The sequence below is a fragment of the Cololabis saira genome, chromosome 17 (genome assembly GCF_033807715.1).
Source record: "Cololabis saira isolate AMF1-May2022 chromosome 17, fColSai1.1, whole genome shotgun sequence".
Classification (NCBI taxonomy): domain Eukaryota; kingdom Metazoa; phylum Chordata; class Actinopteri; order Beloniformes; family Belonidae; genus Cololabis; species Cololabis saira.
In genome coordinates, this window is record NC_084603.1 from 13,454,223 (window position 1) to 13,472,728 (window position 18,506).

Genomic DNA, 18,506 nt, shown 5'->3' on the forward strand with positions numbered 1-18,506 from the left:
GAATCGATTAAGAACCGAATCGTTAAGCAGAATCGAAAATGGAATTGGAATCGTCAAAATCAATTCCCATCCCTAATTTTAACTAAAAAGTCCAAACAAACCAAACATTACAACTTAGTTCCTAGGCTGCATAAACACTTGGTCTACGATACTTCATAGGAGGCAGGTTTAAAGATTTACTTCCACCAACTGGTTTATTTAAGAATAAAAGTCGGTCGTCGTGTTCAATAACTTTAATCAGCATTCGTGTACAGAACATCTGGAAGAACCTCAACACATAAGATGACCAGTACTTATTCACATCCCCAAGTTTTATACAGAAAATGTGGCAAAAGTTCACATTTCAGGGCAACATCCAGTAACAGCGACTTGGATACAAGAAAAACAAGCAAAAATAATAATAATAATAATAATAATAATAATAATAATAATAATAATAATAATAATAATAATAATAATAATAATAATAATCACTGAAATAATCACATTTGATTTAATGATACAAATAATTTCAAGTATCACCGAGGATCCACCCCTCCCTCCTCCACATCGATAATCGTACATGAACATAACGCAAATAATAACTCAAATATCAAAATGCTGTACAAAAAACCGGATGTTGAAGAAGTGAGTTAGTAAAGACATTACAGCATACAGATAAAAATAAAACATACAAAAGAGGCACTTAAGAATACCTGACACACACACACACACACACACACACACACACACACACACACACACACACACACACACACACACACACTCGAGCCCGTGTTATATTACAATCCACCTGAAAGGTCCAACTAAACCGGACAAACAACTCAGAGGCTTTAAAGTTAAAAAGAGTCACTACAGTTATTTATTAATGTGAGCAGGACCACTTATGTGCTTTTTAAGATACTGAATATTTTAAGTTTTAAACTTACAGGCTAAAATATGGCTGAAAACTATATTATTACATATTTCACATCAGAGAAGCTTCACGCAGGAAGACGTCGCTCAAAATCCCCCTCCTGGTTTTATTTACGTAAAACGAGCTTTTCACTGTCGGCGCTACGTTAACGAGACTTTCTGCTGCACTTGTTTTAATCTATTGCATTTTTTTGTTTTTTCATAACTAGGCTATGCAGCAATATCATCCCCGACCACAAGGGGGCGCATGGCTCAGTGTGGTGAATAGAAGTGAATTTCTAGTGATCTAGTGGGACCAAGTGACGTTACAAAATCAGAAAATGGGCTCATATTTTTGTGTCATGTGATCTGCTGCCCCCATGTGGTCGGGATCGGTATCGCTTCATAAAGTATAACATAAACATGGTAAAGTTTTTTTCTGGCATAGAAAATCTAGCGTGATGACTCAGTACATCATTTTCTTCGGAGCGATTTTAAAGAATACAGGACAGAATATTGTGATAAAGTTCTTTATTTTCTGTAATGCAATTAAAAAAACAAAAATGTCATACATTCTGGATTCATTACAAATCAACTGAAATATTGCAAGCCTTTTATTATTTTAATATTGCTGATTATGGCTTAGAGTTTAAGATTAAGATTCCCAGAATATTCAAATTTTTTGAGATAGGATATTTGAGTTTTCTTAAGCTGTAAGCCATGATCAGCAATATTAAAATAATAAAAGGCTTGCAATATTTCAGTTGATTTGTAATGAATCCAGAATGTATGACATTTTTGCATTACAGAAAATAAAGGACTTAATCACAATATTCAAATTTTCTGAGACAGTCCTATATGTAATAATAAACCTGCTAATCACTATTAGCCTCATTAGCATCGCTGCTAAAACTAACTAGCTACAGTAGCTTTGTTTACATCAGCAAAACTATCGTACAAAAAACGAGAGTGCGTTCCGCCTCTAATCGGAAGTTCTGAGCTCCGGAGTTTCAACCGGAGCGCCGCCGACTGGTTTTACCGTTTGCAGCAGTTCCGTCTTATTTTAGCAACGTTACAATTACGAAAGAAGCCGTTATATTTTTAGCTCAAAAACCGTCCTAACGGTGTAACGAACATTTACGGACGTGGTTAGTCGTTTCCTCGCATCTCGCTACGTTCACCCTGCAGGACCGAATCCAGATTTTTGCGTTAGTATTTTAAATGCACCGTATATCAGACTTTATTGTTATTGTTCTGAAATAATGCACGTGTGCGGTGAGGCGACGCGGCGTCAGGTCCGGTAAAAAGGAAGCAGCGGCTAGGAGCCCGGACGACTTCTCCTTGAAGCTTTTGTGCAGCGGAAGCCGATGGATTGATGAGGTGACGATAACGAGAGGAAGCCCGAGGAAACGGAGAGGCCACGCGCCGAGAGTAATGGCTTCAACATCTGGACAGTGTAAAGACGACGACATGGCATGAACTTTTTGACTTCGGTTCGGCTCGCTCGTGAGATATTCCTGCTATCGGTGTTAAAACGGACATTGGGATCCTCCGACCGCCGACGCATTTATTCAGCGAGCAGCAGTCTGCTCTAAACAGGTGTCGCCTCCTGGTGGCTCTTATATGAACTGCAGAATTAAGGCACTGCTGAACCGGCTACATGTATCAGGATCATTCGTCCCCAGTCCAAACTACCGCTGTCTGGTATCCGGAACTTCAGCTGGAGGCTACGATGAATATTCGAAGGGCGGGTTCATGAAACGAGCCGTTAGCGAGGGAACAGAAGCGCGTACGGATGGCGAAGGACGATCACGGCCGACGGCGTGAGAGCACCGAACTTTGCAGACGGCTAAATAAACCACAACCCGGACGCCGGACGTTCACTGGTTTGCTAACAGATGACCGTATTAACCTGCTCTAACGAGTAAAACTGAGCACGTGTGGAAACGCTGTTCCTCCGTTTTTAGTAACATCGCCGTCACCACGGTTACCAGTAAAGTTATTGTTCTTCAACGTTTCTAGAAAGTCACTTTTTTGCTCTTTATTTTTGTACAATTTTCGGAAGAAGTTAGCTACCTTCAGCCTCTGGAGACGGGAGACGTCGCAGAGTCGGTGTTTAGTTGTGCGTCAGTTAACGCAAGAGAACGAAGATTTTCGGTTAAAACCTGCGTTAAGTATTGCTGACTCCTCCCCCTCCTCGTTTGTTCCTGATCAGCGTCGCTCCCGACGACGTCTGCAGAGAATGTGAAGCTGGTGTCACGCCTGGGATGGTTGGGACGTCCCCCGGATAACCGGACGCCACCGAGTTCAGAGAGAAGTCCTGAGTGCTAAACAACATCAGATCAGATCCCAGGGGGTTCTGATCAGAGTCCGTCTGCGAGGGACTTGACGGACGGACGTTGAAATCACAATTGTCTGGAAGTGGTTTTATAACAGCAGCAGCTGCTGAATTCTGTATGTTATTGGCGCAGAGGAGGAAGTCATCCTTCGTCCCTAGAGCTGTCCAGCTCCTAAACTCAGCATCTTAATCTAATCTATTTATTGTTTCTTTTTTACTCATCTTAACCTTTAGACCCCAGAAAGCTAAGTGCACTTTAAAACACACGTATTTTAAATGTTGAATATCTGTGTTTGTTTGTATGTCCTTAAGCTGCTGTCATGCCTTTTAAATTGCCTCTAGGGCAGGGGTGTCAAACTCATTTTGCTTGGCGGGCTGGATTTGCATGCTCAAAATAACAAAAACGGTGCAAACTTTTTTTTTTTTTCTAATTTTTTTTTTTTACTATTGTTATCTAATCCAATATCAGTTTAGTTAATTTTAAAGGAAATGTGCACTTTGTTTACACTCTAATTATGTAAAATATATTTCTTCAGGATCTTTTCTTGAAATTTCTCGTTTTTTTTTCAAATTATGTAAGATACTTTTAATTTCATTTTACAAAGATAAACAGAAACAAGTATGTTTTTTTTATATTTCGCTTTTTTATAGGAAATTTGATGAAAAGCAAAACTTTCTTATTACATCCGAGAATGTTTCTTTGTGATTTAGAGATTTTTCCAGTACAATTAAGTATATTTATTTTTAAAAATTGGCGCAGATATTTACGCCAGTGTGCCGAAAAAGTCAGCACTTCTCTTTTAACTGTTTTACTTTGTCACTATCCCCGTATTCAAAACTGAAATTCTCAGAATAAATATCTTCTATCATCTTTTTTAGCAGTGATATTATTCCTGCGAAAATATAGAATAGTAGTCAGTTAATAAAAATAAACGGCCGTCTACAAAGAAATAAAATCGGCAAATGCATTCTAGAAAATTTTTAAAATGTCGAAAACTGCTCTATTTGTGGAATAACGACGGATTTGTAGAAGAAATATATTATCGGATATGCTGCGAATCATGGCAATTATTTATGCCTTCCTTTTTAGTAAATTAACATTTCGTTTTTTTGCGTTGGAAACTTCTCGCGGGCCGCATTGAAATCTCTCTCGGGCCGCACATTTGACACCCCTGCTCTAGGGCATAAATAAAGTGAATTGAATTGAATTGAATTGAATATAATTGAATTGAATTGAATTGAATTGAATTGAATTGAATTGAATTGAATTGAATTGAATTGAATTGAATTGAATTGAATTGAATTGAATTGAATTGAATTGAATTGAATTGAACTCGTGATTTCATGTTCCCAGAGGGAAGTTTCCCGCCTCACTTGGACATTGTGTGGTATTTCTTAGAGGACCCGTCCCAGCATGCAACATGGCGTGACACAGCTCCATGTTCTCTGGACGGGTCGGCCCGGCTGGACCCGGTCCTGCAACCTCCCGTCCAGGTTCAGAGGTGTAGGAGGTGGAGGACGGTTCAGCTCGGACTCGGACCCTCGGGTGGAGACTCGCGTCCGGTTCTGGTCACTTGTGTCCTGCAGGAAGTGTAAGATAAGCCCTTAACTGGAACTAATTCTTGTGTAAAACAGTCCAGATGTGTCTCCTTCTGGAAGGTTCTGGGAGTTTCTCCTGGACAATTAAATTGACTACGTTTACATGCAGTCAAAATTCGGGTTATTGCTAATATTCCAGTTACTGAAACATTGGGAATATTCCTTTTCCATGCGTGAGCGAACAGGGTTATCCCTGTTTACATGGTGATTAATCATTTGGGATATCTGGATCAAACCAGCGATGCACGGAGAACATCATGATGCAATTCCCTTCATTTCCGCTTCTCCTTCCTGTATCCAAATCCAAAACAACAACAATAACAGCAGCACGGCGGATAATCGGACCCACTGGTACCGTTTTGTTTCTTGTCCCTGAAGTTCTCCTTTTTCAGCGTCTTCCAGTGGTGCTTGATCTGGTCTGGTGTTCATACAAATCCTGCTTTGCGCAACTTTTGGCTCACGTTCTTGTAAATCTTCTATCCCGGTACTTTCTACCGTCTACAAATGCCAAAATGTTCATATCCTTCATTACATTTATGAAGAATTAGTTTCCTCCTGGTCTTGTGTTTCTCCGTGTTTATAAGAACTTCCTGGACTCAAAAGACCAAGATTCCTTGCGAAAGAACATGCGCAGAAAACAAACTCCTGTTCCGTTTGATGGGGATATCCCGTTAGGCGTTTACATGACCAAATATTTGGGTTAGAAAAGGAGTAACCCAGGGGTCATATTGGGGTTTTTAAAAACCGGAATATGAGCAAATTCCGGTTATTCAAAGGGGTTATTGGTGTTTACATGGCCGTACAAAACCGGGTTATTGCTAATATTCCGGTCAGGGTTATTGACTGCATGTAAACGTAGTCACTGACTGGTGAAAAACCAACAACTTCCCTAAATGGGAAAGCTCTCGTCGTACTCGACCCGCTCTCCTCGGCCCCCGACCAGCATCAGCGCTCCCTTCAGCCGGGCCGAGCCCGACCCGAGGTCTGGGTCCTGGCACATGACGGTGTCGTGGGAAGACAGGATGATCCTGCTGTCGTCGGCCCTGCGCGGCGGCTCGGGCGTCGGGGCGGGAGCCCGGATCCCGCTGCTCCCGGCGCCGGTGCCACCGCCGCCAGCGGCGCCACCGGCCCGTTTCCTGGGCGGCGGGCCCCAGAGGAAGGCGTGGGCCGGCCGGTAGTGCTGGCGGGCGAAGCGCAGCAGGCGGCGGCGGGTGGCCGGCAGGCGGACGGTGTAGACGAAGTACTCCAGGACGCTGTGCTGCATGTTGGGGAGCGTCCCGGCGCACAGGGACTCCTCCAGGAAGAGCCGCACCAGCGGCGCCTTGAAGGCCTCGTAGCCCAGCTCGCCCAGAGACTTCAGGATCCGCGTGATCCGCAGGTAGTTGTGGTGCGATCTGGGAACGGCAGAGAAAAGTAACGACCATTATCCCACTGCTGATTCCAAATAATTGCTCAGGGGTCGTGTTCTGTGTTCTGGGTCTCTGCAAAGATCCTGGAGAGCACTTCTGTTGTAACGTAATAAATATATATACATACAAAATTAAATTGAACTGAATTAAATTGAATTTGGATAAATCTGGTATGAAGTTGATGTAAAATTTAAAAAATTTGGCTTTTTAAACTTAAAAATTTCAAATTAAGTTGAGATATTTTCAGGCCAGAGTGAATGAAGGGCACATATATATAAACATATATACTGTGTATGTATTTATGTATATATATATATACACAATACATATATATATACACACACATGTATACTGAATAAATACTGTATAGTACAGTATGGGCCTGATTTACTAAAGGTTTGCGTGCGTAAAAACGTGTGCAAACTTGACAGCACCCGCAAACCAATGTGCAAGCTGATCTACTAACAGCGTGCAAAGAGGACTGCGTCTCTCAAATGAGCAAAATAGCACACGCTGTTCATTTAGTACTTTTGCCCTGATGAATAATCAATATGGGGCGTACCCGCCAGAAAGCACTAAATACTGGGAGGGGAAAATGCAAATAGGTTCATTTACCACACGCAATGAGATTTACCAAGCCTGAAAGTTATTGCGGGGATTGTGATTGCGTCTGTATTTAATACGTTCGAAAGGAAGGTGCTAATCTGCCCAGCATTATGCACCGATGGCTGCTGTTATTGTGGTAAGGAGGCGACATCGCCAAAATCAAAGAATACGCAGAGAGAGAGTCTTTATTCTGCTGCATGCTATTTTAAAAATGGTTGCACAATTTTTATTAAAGGCCACTTTTTCTTTAGCTCTTCGCCTTATATCTTGCCACCTTCTTTTAACCTCATCTGCCGTTCTTTTTGTTTTACCAACTGCAATTATTCTATTGCAGATTTTCTCCCATATTGCGTTTCTTTTGGTAATGTTTAAATTTCTTTGCTGTAGTTCATGAATGTGTTTATTTGCCTCTTCCACTAATATCTCTAACTCCAACTCGTCAAATTTCATTTTGTGCTTGCGACTATCTTGCTTCTCCTGCTTCCATCCAGACTCTCCATGGCGCAAACCGTAAGACACGCAACACCTCATTTAAATACTGCGGTTTGCGCCTGTTATCAATTGCGCAAGCATTCTTAGTTGATCACCCGCAAAACACACAACAACAGCACGTGCAAACTTTTTCAGTGCACACGCAATTTAGTACTCTTTATTTAGGATCTTAGTAAATCAGGCCCTATGTGTATATATATATATATATATATATATATATATATATATATATATATATATATATACATATATATATATATATATATATATATATATATATATATATATATATATATATATATATATAAATATTTATATATATATATAAATATATATATATATATATATATATATATATATATATATATATATATATATATATATATATATATATATATATATATAGTTATTATTAATTTATTTTTGAGTAAAAAAATATCCCAAAAATCAAAAATAATTTTTTCTAAGAATTTCTAAGAAAAGTCCAGAATTGCTTCCATAGGTCAACACATTACTGTTTACTGAAGCGTACTTTTATTTCATTTTATTTGGTATTTACTGTTTAATTGTGTCTTCCCGCTTTTAATGTTGATGTAAAGCACTTTGAATTACCTTGTGTTGAATTGTGCTGTACAAATAAACTTGCCTTGCCTTACCAGTCCAGGTTTAATGTGGCTTTACTGTACTTTACTTTTACTTTACGTAGCTGCTTGTTGGAAGTAAAAAGATTCATGCGATGATTCAAAAAAAGATTCAAAACGATGAGCATCACACGCAGAAGATGAGGGGAGGTGCGTGAGGAGAGGAGGTTATACCGAGATTACGTTCGGTACAAAAACAGCCAGAAGCTTTAAAGAACCTAAATATGCACAAAAAAGAAAAGATCTCCCTCTAAACGAGCCTTTAACTGTCTGCTGCTCACAGACGAGCGTTTAAAAGGCTCAACGCTTTAAACACTGCAAAATCGTGAGTTTCATCCCAAATCCTGCCATTTCTGCCCCAAAGACTCACTCATTAAGGTGCTGGAAACGCTCCTTCCAGTTGGAGGCTCGGGCCACGTTTCCGCTCTTGTCCAGCAGCCGGACCCCGTAGAAGTCCAACATGAGGGAGTAGGCGGCCAGGAACCTCCGCTTGGCCTCTCGAGTGCTTTGGAATTCCTGCAAACATTTAATTTAGCTTAATTTACATAAAAAATAATGAAAAAAAAAACTCCCAAGCAGGTACTTTTGACGTCAGCAGGGCTTTCCCACTCCCACGGGAGGTCTACTTAGTGATCTGTTACAGTCAGAACACAACCTCAGTGTTCAGGTGTTTCACTGTTTTCATTGTGCTATCGACTATTTCAGAAAAATGGAACAAAAGGGGGAGAAAAAAATGAAAAAAAAAAGACCAAAAAATCACATGGGCAATCCCAAGTACCCCATAAGATGGTACGTTGCAGGCAGGCTCTGCTGATCATCAGCAGGTGTTCAGGCGCGAACCGGTCGGGGGTTTTCAGGTGCGTGAATAACACAATGCCAAGAGGGAACGACTTACTGTGGATTCACACCGAAAGCGTCAAAAATCGCCTGCATTGTGCCGCTTGTAGTGGGCGGGGCTTTCAAGCTACGCTGCAGAACTAGAGGGAAAATAGTGTGTATAGCCTACATATACATATTTTGTGTTAGATCGATGTAGCAAATAAAATAGTTCAGACCGTACAGGTCTTCAACCATCAGTTACGTGTTTCCCATGAGCAGTTCAGGTAAAACCATTTAGTTCAAGTGAAAACATTTAGTTCAGGTAAAAACGGCAGTCAAATCGGCAAAAATGTCATTTTGCCGGATAAAATAGATTAATTAAATCATAAAATATTATTTTATGATTTTATGATTTTATGATGGTCTGACGGGTGATTGATCAGCTGACAGCAGACAGCTGATCCGGAACGCAGCATGTAGCGCGCACCGCTGTCTCGCTCCCAGCAACCTACCTACAACAAACTGATGTTACCAGAGCGCAACTAAAAAATACTACAAATTAAAACACGGTAAACTACCGGGCGGTTTCACTACTGTTTGTGGCAATCTGTTTTAATATGTCACGGATGTTGAGAAGCAAACAAGATCAGGGGGAGCCACCTGTTGAACACAGCGGTGCCCTAACGCTTGCGTCAATAGCAAGCCTTCTAGAGGAAAACAGGCTGGCTATTACCGCCGAGTTCCGTGCATCCATGGCGAAGATTGAAAATAAAATTGATCGCCTACAAGCCACGGCAGATGATCACTCAATAAAAATAAAAGATCTCGAGGACAGCGCAAACTCACAGGATACCCGCATTCAGGCACTGGAAGTTACCTGTGCTAAACTAACTGAAACCTGTGCCAGGTTAACTGAGTCCAACGCTAGACTGACAACAAAATCTATATCCATGGAGGCTTACAGCAGACGTAACAACATCAAAATCGTGGGCCTGCCTGAATCCGCGGAGGGCTCCGACCCACTCTTCTTCCCCAAGATGCTGGAGAAACTCTTCGGTGAGATCCTCGATGCCCCCCCGGAGTGTGACAGATGCCACCGCACCCTGAGAGCCAAACCTCCACCAGGTGGGAAACCCAGGCCGGTCCTGATCCGGCTGCATAGCTTCCAGACCAAGGAGAAGATAATCAGGGCAGCACGGATCAAAAGAGGGCAGCTCAAGTACCAAGACCATCCCATTGTCATCTATGAGGATTACCCGAAAGAAATACTGGATGAACGTAAACTTTACAGCAAAGTCATGTCGGAGCTATACAAACTTGGCCTGAAGCCAGCCCTGCTGTTTCCTGCGAGACTCACCATCAAGACCAAGGAGGGAGGTAAGATGCACCTCACCTCGGTCGAAGAGGCTGAAAAATACATTAAGACAATATCCATACATTAACATTGAAATGGAAACCCACCTCTCGAAACTGAGACAATACGTTAACCACCTGAGTTACTGATGGCTAATTTAGTTAGAATTTGATGGCTCTGGATATCGTTATGAACTTTCTAAGTGTGCGAACCGAACTATAATTTGATCTGAATTTCTTTTATTCTCGCACCTTGACCAAGGGATCCCCCTCTACTTTTACTTTGTGTTAATGAAATTATTAAAAAATTAAAATTACCCAGGGAATATCCCTTGTTTCCTATGTTTGTTCATATATGGACCACATTTTTTTCATAGGTTGTGGGACTGACATCCTATTATAATGGTATCAGAATACCTGCGTGTGTCTGTGTGTGTCTGTGTGTATTTGTCTATGTCTGGGTGTGTTTGTGTGTGTCTGTCTAGGTCTGGGTATGTGTGGATAAGTCTGGCTCTGTTATTGTGTGTATGTTTGTCTGTGTATGGTTGTGTGATCCCAGTTACCTACAGCTCATCTATATCATCACATGGGCTTTGACGATTTAAACTCTGAAGGAGATGCTGTGCGTCACTGTATTGATATAAGTGAGAATGTAACCTGTATGAACTATGCTCCAGAGCAACTAAAATGTCTAAATGATACTAACAAATTTTCAGCTTTACACTTAAATATAAGAAGTTTGAACAAACACCATGATGAATTAGAAACTCTGATTTCAAGCACAGGCTGTTGTTTCAACATAATTGGCTGTAGTGAGACCTGGCTTAATGATAAATCATATATGGACACCTTAAATATTGAGGGCTATTCACTATATCATAAAAATAGACTAGATAGATTAGGTGGAGGTGTTTGTCTCTATGTTCATTCCAGCATGCATGCAAATGTTCGTGAGGACCTTGTCCTTAATGATGATCTTACCGATTCCCTCTTTATTGAGATAAATAATATAACAAGCAGAAATCTTATTGTTGGAGTGATATACCGCCCCCCCGATACTAATTTAACCATTTTTAATTCAAAATTGGAAGAACTTTTAATGCTCATAAATAAAACCAATAATGACTGCATCCTTCTCGGAGATTTCAATATTGACATCTCCCGGGATGATTCAATCAAAAATGACTTCATAAATAGCTTACATTCATCTGCTTTTTTTCCCACTATTAACATTTTCACTCGAGTAACCCACTCATCTAGGACAATCATTGATAATATCATCACAAACATTCGAAATACCAAACTTGAATCAGGAGTGCTTTTTTCTGATATTTCCGACCATCTTCCAATTATACTGTTTTTCAACCCTGCTCCAAATTGTCTGCCTTCACATCACCCTGTAAAAATCAGAGTACTAAATGAGAGAACTTTACAGAAGTTAAATACTAGTCTTCAGGCCAAAGATTGGGACATTGTTTATCTCTGCAACGATCCGAACACTGCGTATGACAGCCTGGTTCATGAAGTAACTGATTCTATGCAAAATACTATTCCTGAAAAGACTGTCACTCACAGGAGGACGGACTCAAAACCCTGGTTAACAAAGGGAATATTTAATTCCATTAAGTATAAAAACAAACTATATAGAAGATATCTGAAAAATTCAAGTATAGAAAATAAAAATAATTATACCATTTATAGAAATAAACTTACACAAATAATAAGGAAAAGTAAAGCTAATTATTATTGTGAACTCCTACAACTATCCAAGGGTAATTCAAAAAAATCTTGGCAGGTGCTAAACAATGTCCTGAATAGGGGTCAGAAACACACCGTGCTTCCTGATTCTGCTAATAATAACTGCACAAATCTTGCTAATGAATTTAATAGTTATTTTGTTTCTATAGGGGAAACCCTTTCGGGGAAGATTAGTCAACCTCAGGGAATGTCATTTAAGCAATACTTGACAGATAATTATATAAATTCTTTTTTTCTGAAACCAACGGATAAAAATGAAGTCTTAAACATTATAATGGCTATGAAAAGCTCCAATTCGGCAGGTGAGGATGAGATTAATAGTAAAATCCTAATATCTATTGCAAATATAATTGTCGAGCCTCTAGCCCACTGTCTCAATCTCTCCCTATCTACAGGTATTGTTCCCATAATGACCAAAATAGCTAAAATCATTCCCGTATATAAATCTGGTGACAAAAATGACAGAGAAAATTATCGCCCCATATCAATTCTACCAACATTCTCCAAAATACTGGAGAGAGTTGTTTATAATAGACTGAATGACTATCTTAATAAATTAAATATAATTACACCATCTCAGTATGGATTCAGAAAAAAAAGCACTACCTGTATGGCTGTACTTGATCTCCTTGAAAGGGTAAACGATGCACTAGATAAAGGTGAATATGGCGTTGGTGTGTTTCTGGACCTCTCAAAGGCCTTTGATACCATTGATCATAACATACTGTTAAACAAATTGACCCACTATGGGATCAGAGGCACAGCTCTTAAATGGTTCACTAGTTACCTTTCACAGAGACAGCAATATGTACATATCCATGACAACAAATCTCAATATAGACATATCAAATATGGGGTTCCTCAGGGTTCTATTTTGGGGCCCTTACTCTTTATTATTTATACAAATGATCTGGTCAACTGCTCAAACGTCTTCCAAAAAATCATTTTTGCTGATGATACAAACCTTTTTGTATCGCATAATGACATTCATGAACTCCAAGATCTCCTTAATGGTGAGCTCTCTAAAGTGGACATTTGGTTTAAAGTAAATAAACTCTCTCTTAATATTAAGAAAACAAATTATATATTATTTTGTTTCAATAAAAAACGAATAAATATGTAAATATGTAGTATCGTAATAAATGATGAAGAAATAAAGAGAGTAAACTCTACAAAGTTCCTTGGGGTCCTCATTGATGACTGTCTAAATTTTAAAGGTCATATAGATCACCTTGTGGAAAAATTATCTAAATATGTCGGTCTGTTTTTCAAACTGAGACACCTGCTTCCACGCTCTGCCCTTCTCACTCTTTACAAAACTTTGTTTGAACCTCATTTAAATTACTGCAATATTATTTGGTGTAATACTTATCCCAGTCATCTAAAAAAATTAGAAGTTTTACAGAAAAAAATTATCCGTGCCATCTCTTGGACTGAATTTAACTCACCTACTCGACATCTGTTTGCCCACTATGGTATTCTTCGACTCAAAGAATACAACTACTTCCATAATGCATGTACGATATATCAGGTGGTCTCAGGTTTGAATCCCAGACTAACTCAACTCATCCCAATCTCTGTTCCCCAGCACACCCACAAAACTAGACACAAACACCTCATTATAGGGAAAAAACGTAAACTTGTGGGAACAAGTATGAGTGTTGTGTGTCGGGGACCACAGATTTGGAATGAGCTGAATGACAACCTTAAAAAGTCACAGTCCATCTCCATATTCAAACGGCAATTAAAGAATCAATTATTAAGCTCATATATATAAACGTACACTCCGGGATCACAAAATGTTTCATGTTAAGTGTTTGTAATGTGATATGTTGCATGTAAGTGGTAGTCTAGTAAATGTGCATATTGTTTTGTTGTGTTATGTGTGTATTAAGTGCAAGTGTATATTCCTGCCTACTGTATGTATGTTCATTGGCTCCTACCATAAGCTTTTGATAGCTTCTCCAGGAGACCAATTCACATGTGTGTAAGTGAATAAATCAAATCAAAAATCAAATCAAAAAATTTATATTTTCTGGACTATAAGCCGCACCTGCATACAAGCCGCATCCGCTCTAGTTAAAAAAAAATATATGCAAGCTGCAGATATTTATGTTGTTAAATTATTAGATATTTATTACATGTACAGAACGATTTTGAACTGTAAATGATGTACATGTTTGTACCTAAAAAGATCCTTTCCTAACAGTGTCTTTTAACACGGCAGCAACTTTGCTGATTAAAGCTGGACAGAACCAAGAGAAAATAACCAGTATTTATTTATCTATTTATCTGTTTGAAATCTGCTTCTACCTACTTCTATATGCTAAAGAAGAAGTAGTGTATTCTTCTTTGCATTTATTTTGTCTTAGTTTTGATTCTAATTCCGGTTAGAACGCCCCGAGCGGTGGAAGAAAAATCCACAGAATAGCCGCACCTTTGTATAAGCCGCACGGTTGAAAACCTATGAAAAGAGTAGCGGCTTATAGTCCAGAAAATACGGTAAGTTTGTTAGTGCACAGCTATGCTCATGTGTGCATGTGAATGAGTGTATGTTTGTGTGTACATGAAAGTACAATCTGCATTGAGGCTTCTTGCTTTGGGAATCCCGGTCTGTGATTGGACGCTGCCTCGGCGTCACTGCTGCTCATTTGCATAAAGTTGAGATTCTCTCAACTTCAAATTAACGCTATGGACACCTCCTGCATCGAGCTTTCATAGACAATGAATGGCAGGCATCCGGCTTCCTTAGGTTGTGCAGCAACGAAGACTCACCTTGATCTCGTCCTGAGTCAGTTCGTGTGCGTAGAAGTTGAGCCCTTGTTCTCTGAGGGGGAATAGCCTGGCGAGGAGCAGAGAACCACGTTAGCACGTTAGCATCGTTACCAAACACCCCCCCCCCCCACGGGGGTCCGGAGCCACTCACCACTGGATGTAGGTGTGGTTGTGCTCCAGCTTGTCGTAGTCGCCGCGCCACTTGGTGAGAATCTCCTCCACGTAGATACCTGAGATATTAAATTAATTAATTATTAATTATTAACACCACAAATTATCTTTAATGTTCTGATTAGCTTCAAAAGAAAAACCTGTTTTTAAGAAGTTTTTGATAAAACATATTTGCAGCCTGATTAAAAATAAAGTTGATCAAAATTAATAAAATAATAATAAAATTAATCAATTTATTCATAATAGGAGGCGTGGCCATTTGATTGACAGCTGTCCGAGTCCGAGTGTGTGGGTCCGAGTGTGTATTTCAGAGTGTGTGGGTCCGAGTGTGTATTTCAGAGTGTGTGGGTCCGAGTGTGTATTTCAGAGTGTGTGGGTCCGGGTCCGAGTGTTTAGCTGCGAGTGTGTATCTCCGAGTGTGCAGTTCGGGGTGTCGTACCGTCCGGCACCAGCGGGATCTTGTTCATGTAGAACCGCAGGTTCCGGTACTCGTTGGGCTGCCGGGACTTCCTGTAGTTCTGGAGGGACAGGAAGTGGCAGAGGTCAGAGGTCACGAACCCTGAGTGTGTGTGTGTGCGTGCGTGCGTGCGTGCGTGCGTGCGTGCGTGCGTGCGTGCGTGCGTGCGTGCGTGCGTGCGTGCGTGCGTGCGTGTGCGTGTGTGTGTGTGTGTGTACCGGGTAGCTGTGCCGGTACTTGTAAAGGTCTCTGGCGGCGTAGAAACTCCTCTTCATCTTCGGCGCCAACTCCGGGGAGTCAGTCAGCTGACGGAGAGAAAAGAGAGACAAGTGAGGAGAAGAAGACTCTGAATCTGGATCTGGTTATGAAATATGATCCATACGGATCCAGGTCCGAGAGCCCCCACCAGTCACCCTGGGGTCCTGGTTTTAACTCCGACATCAACCGTTTCAAACGTCAGAAACAAGGCTGGATTGACAGTTCTGATCAGAATGATTGGAGGATGATGTCATCGATTGAAAAGATCATTACCTGTGGACGACTTCAGACTCACACCAGTGGACTTTTATATATATATATTAGCGTGACAGAAGTGTGGACTGTTGTCAGCTATATTGACACTGGTAAACAGGTATATGGAAGAGGAAATGGGTTAACGAGGAGTGTGATAAACAAATAAAATAGGGAAAAATGGTATATTATACTTGCTTAAGATATGTTTAGATATTTATGTGGATATTTATGTAGTATATATTATATGTTGAGAGGGATACTTATAATTATGTAATATATGTTATATATTTTTATGTATGTATGTAGCATATATATATTTATAGGGATATTTATGTAGTTTTTATAGTGTATATTTATATAGATTTATATAATATTTGTATTTTCTATATATTGATATAATATTTATGTAATATTTATATTTTCTATATACTTATATGGATAATTATGTAGTAATAGGCATGTTTACGTAGTATTTATATAGACCATATTTATATGGATATTGTGTAGATATAATAATAGCAATAATGTAAATTCATAGAGTTATAAGGGGGTAGGAACTGGGAAAAGGTGTATACTTCTTCCTACTCCTTTTTCGAACCTATGCGCATATGAAGATGTTACTGTTTATTTTTTTTACATGTTCGAAATAAATAAATACCATAAATTCATTCATTCATTCATTCATATTTATAATAAACTAACCCCCTTTGTGGTCGATGGTGGTAATATTACATACCGTGCCTTTAAATTCATCATGCTTTGATTTTAATTTTTTTAAATCTTAACAATCGTCTTCAAACTAGTTTAACTTTGGAGAAATCACATGCATGAGATAAAATGACAACTTAAATTGGTTTTGTGGGTTTCCTTAGCATCTTTTCACTTTCTGTTTTCAGAGCTATCAATATTATTATTATCATTATTATTACTATTACTAATATTACAGTTATTTAAGCTATTATTATTATTATTGTTATTACTATTATTATCATTATTATTACTATTACTATTATTACAGTTATTTAACCTATTATTACTATTATTACTATTATTATTATCATCATCGTCATTATTGTTATTATTATTATTATTATTACTATTATTATTATTATTATTTTGTGTAACCTCATGATACTTAATTTGTTCTTTTTGCATATTCTATTCTGTTAAAAGGTGGGCAAGATAAGTTTTATGCTTCAAGCCCAGACCTTTTCGGTCAAAATAATCACAACGTTGACCAGGGAGATACCTGTGTTATCTTGTTTGTTGATTTTTATGTTTGTGATTGACCGAAATAAATATTAACTATACTAACTATACTAAATGTCTTTCACAAAAAATGTATTTGAAATATAACGGTTTTTATTTATTCTGTTCTTGAAAACAGAATAAAACAACATAAATAATCTCAGATCAGATTTATAGTTTAAAAAGGGCATATTTGCATATATTGTAAGGTTACAGAAACCAGTGGTTTATGGTGGTAATATTACATAGTGTGCCTTTAAAATTCCTCATGCTTTGATTTTAATTTAAAAAAATCTAAACAATAGTCTTAAAACTTTTAACTTTAGAAAAATGTTAGTTAGTTAGTTAGTTTGTTAGTTAGGTAATCTTTATTTCGGTCAAATGCAAGCATAAAAATCAACAAGCAAGATAACACAGGGTTTTCCCTGGTCAACATTGTGATTATTTTGACCGAAAAGGTCTGGGCTTGAAGCATAAAGCTTATCTTGCCCATCTTTTAAGAACAAATTAAGTATCATGAGGTTACACAAAATAATAATAATATTAATAATAATAATAATAATAGCTGTAATAACTGTAATGATAGTAATAGTAATAATAATGATGATAATAATAATGATAGCTCTGAAAACAGAAAATGAAAAGATGCTAAAGAAACCGACAAAACCAATTTAGGTTGTAAATAAAATGGTCACAAAAAATACATTTGAAATATTAATTATATTCTTGAAAACAGAATAAAACAACATAAATAATCATAATTCAGAGTTCAGGTATAAAAAAAACTCAGGTTTATACTTTAAAAAGGGAATATTTGCATATATTGTAAGGTTACAGGAACCAGTGGTATCTCAGCTGTAATGTGGTACCGGCTGGTTCCGGATAACCCCGCTGTGACCCCCCCGGCCCCCCCGGGCCCCCCCGGAGAACCGGCCCTACCTGCGGGTCTCCCTCCCCGGCCCAGGCCGGGCCCCGCTCTCCCTCCGACGGGCTGCCGGGCTCCTCCTCGGCCGGCTCGTCCTCCGAGTCGGATCCCCAGGTGGAGTCGCAGTCCTGCACGCTGCTCGGCTCCCTGAGGCGCCAGCTGCCCACCAGGTTCCCCATCAGCCGCGGCTCCGGGTCCGAGAACACCTACATCCTCTCAGGGTCGGGGCTTTAATGCGGAGCTTTAAATGGCAGAAAACAGGGAAATTCCAGCTCCGGTGATGATGAGAGAGATGTATGAGGGGTGGAAGAGAGTCTTAAAGGGACAGACCATAATAATCCAACTCTCAGCTGACGCTCAGCAGCAGAACCCCCATCTGTCTTTTATTTGTATTTATTAATTTATTTAGAATTTCCATTTCTGTTTTGCCGGAGAACCAATCCCCCTCTTTCCATTGATGTTCTATCTGACCTATTTCCATTTGACCTATTTATTTTTTTTTTTTCTG

The 18,506-nt window shown here is 39.2% G+C and overlaps 1 protein-coding gene across 1 annotated transcript; it reads right to left on the reverse strand.

Moving 5' to 3' along the window:
- Nucleotides 1–220: 220 nt before the first annotated feature.
- Nucleotides 221–18,266, reverse strand: ogfrl1 (opioid growth factor receptor-like 1). The gene is made up of 7 exons (XM_061745379.1): nt 18,013–18,266; nt 15,531–15,617; nt 15,295–15,373; nt 14,836–14,914; nt 14,685–14,751; nt 8,350–8,495; nt 221–6,225 (listed from the first exon to the last, which is right to left on the reverse strand). Exons 1-7 carry the CDS (start codon nt 18,175–18,177, stop codon nt 5,721–5,723), a joined length of 1,128 nt encoding a protein of 375 aa, XP_061601363.1. The 5' UTR covers nt 18,178–18,266; the 3' UTR covers nt 221–5,720.
- Nucleotides 18,267–18,506: the final 240 nt, after the last annotated feature.